Genomic DNA, 2,622 nt, shown 5'->3' with positions numbered 1-2,622 from the left:
ATATTGATATTGTCATTGCCAGATTGGGTATGGACAGATTGGAGTGCGAGACTTCGTCTTCGTCAGATCGAGAAGATAAAGGTATAAATCAATGTGAATCGGGAGATCGACTTAAGTCAGATTGGACTTGAGTTTCCCTAAATCACATACTTGTATGTTATCGCTTTTCATACATTTATATCGTTTGAATGAATATGCTTTGTGTATTGATTTATAGAAAAGCATAGAGTAGTAGATAGCTATTGAGTGAGAGTCACTGACAGAAGGGCCAGATTAGGACAGAGTTGTTAATGGCCCATTGCACATTGTCAGAATTAGAGTTGAGGTAGATATACCTAGTCTTTGGCAGAACAGCCAAGACACCGGACGTTTGGTCATATCGATGTGCTTAGAAGAAGAGCGACTTCTATTGTAGATAATCGATATAGAGAGGACCAAATTCCGTAAATAAGAACATACCGCCTCCACGATCGGGAAAGTAGGTGGGAGATTGTTGCGTTCTTATTCAGATCGGGATCCCTAGATTAGAAATGAGTCGAGTTTGAGTTTGAGAGTCATAGAGTGTGATTCCTTATTTGATATTGAATTATGTTTATGATTTTGGTACTTGTTTAGAGTATTGATTCATGTTTTGATTGAGATACATGTATATATATCTGATGCATGCTTTTATATTGTTTATATGACTGCATGTATACTTGGTTTATACTGGGAATTTAATTCTCACCGGAGTTATCCGGCTGTTGTCTTGTTTGTATGTGTGCATGACAACAGGTGGGACAGGATCAGGGTCATGAAGAGGACGAGTCAGGACTAGTAGCGTGGAGATCCGGGCTCAGAAGTAGATTAGGATTCAGCACTGATATGTCGTTGAACCTAGTAAATGTATTTAGTACAGGACTTGTACTTTTAGATTTATATGTACATTACGTTTCCGCATTGCATTTAAAAAAAAAAAATTTATGTCCCATATTACTTAATTGTGAATTTGATATTAATAACGATTAAGGAAATGAATTAGCGTCCGGGTCCCCACAACAGGTGGTATCAGAGCCTTAGGTTCTAGAGCAGTAGGTTCTAGAACTGTAGGTTTCTTAGACCGAGATAGAAGAGAATGAGCGGGGTAGATTGAGTTTTCTTTTCTGCTTTTAATTGCTTGCATGTGATTTCTTATAATGTTGAATTACATTGGATATGCTAGCATGATACTATGATTTACTGCCTTTTAATACATGTTATTTGATTTATCTGAATTGATTTTATAACGTGTATTATTGAGTATGAATCAGAACCGATTCTCGATCAGCAGTAAGATGATCAGAGAAGGACTGAAACAGGTTTGTTGTATTTGGTTACTAACTTTTGTGGGAATCAGATATACCTCCTCGAAGAATCCCAGTCAGGAATAGTACTTCGGTTGATCAGATAGATGAGTCAGAAACTCCGATGGAACTACAGTTGAAACAGTTTCAGTCAGTTCAACCGCCGATTCTGAAGGGTACTGAGACATATGAGGATTGTGAAAACGGGCTAGATGATATAGAGATACTGTTTGATTCATTTGACTACCCAGATGAACGGAGAATTAAACTAGTGCCCAATCAATTACAAGAAATTGCAAGAAGTTGGTGGATCGCAACCAAAAGAGTATTAGAACAGCGTGGTACAATAATTACGTGGAAAGTCTTTAGAGCTGAATTTTATCTAAGGTTTTTCTCAGTTTAGTACCAAGAGGATAAGAGAGCAGAGTTTGAGCATTTGAAGCAGGGCCAACTGAATATTGAAGAATATGTTGCTCAATTCTCTACCTTATTGCGGTTTGCTCCTCTTATAGCTGTGAATGAGGAAACTGTTGCGGATCAGTTCGTCCATGGATTGAATACTGAGATAGTTGCCTTGATGAAGGTAGAACTACCCCATCATTTCGCTGATGTTTTGCATAAAGCAAAAAGAGCCGAGGCAAGTTTGATTTGACAACTAGGAAGGTTGGATGTGAGCCGACCTCAGGTACAGCAATCCCCTCTTGGGTTTGATAGTGGCAGTACGAGTGGGAAGCATGAGGTGCTGAAAACTCGAAAGAAACAGTTTAAGAAGCTAGGGAGCGGACCGAGTGGTTCATCTAACTCCACTGGTTCTAGCCCGAGTTATACTGGAGGTTATTGCAGAACCTGTGGTGGGAGACATTCCACAGAGCAATGCCAGGGAGTGACTGCTAGTTGCCGTATCTGCAGACAGCAGGGACACTTTGCTAGAGTCTGTCCACAGAGAGGTTCCCGAAGATTTCAGGGAGCAAAATCATCTGGTTGTCGTGACCGAGGAACAGACCCAGGCGGCCCTTGATGATATAGTGACATGTAACTGTTCTTCTGTGATTATTTTGCGTATGTATTTAGATATTAATACATCTTATACATGATTTTGTATGAACTGCATTGATACATGCTGTATCTGTTGGGTCTGTATTTACTGTAGTATTGATCTCTTCCTTTTGGGGAGAGGATTTGATATCAGAGATTTTGTGACATCTTATATACTGCAGTAAGATGAGAGTGAAATTGAGTTCGACTGTATAGTACTTGTGTTATCTGATTTTGACCGCATTATTGATATATTAGACAAGTA

At 39.2% G+C, this 2,622-nt stretch overlaps 1 protein-coding gene across 1 annotated transcript; it reads left to right on the top strand.

Annotated features, from left to right (window-relative positions):
• Window positions 1-1,446: 1,446 nt before the first annotated feature.
• On the top strand, window positions 1,447-1,974 carry LOC140988408 (uncharacterized). The gene is made up of 2 exons (XM_073457426.1): window positions 1,447-1,647; window positions 1,726-1,974. Exons 1-2 carry the CDS (start codon window positions 1,447-1,449, stop codon window positions 1,972-1,974), a joined length of 450 nt encoding a protein of 149 aa, XP_073313527.1.
• The last annotated feature ends 648 nt before the right edge of the window (window positions 1,975-2,622 follow it).

The sequence above is a fragment of the Primulina huaijiensis genome, chromosome 11 (assembly GCF_012295235.1).
Source record: "Primulina huaijiensis isolate GDHJ02 chromosome 11, ASM1229523v2, whole genome shotgun sequence".
NCBI classification, from domain to species: domain Eukaryota; kingdom Viridiplantae; phylum Streptophyta; class Magnoliopsida; order Lamiales; family Gesneriaceae; genus Primulina; species Primulina huaijiensis.
Note: the sequence above shows the minus strand (reverse complement) of the source record. Positions and strands in the feature narration are given on the sequence as shown.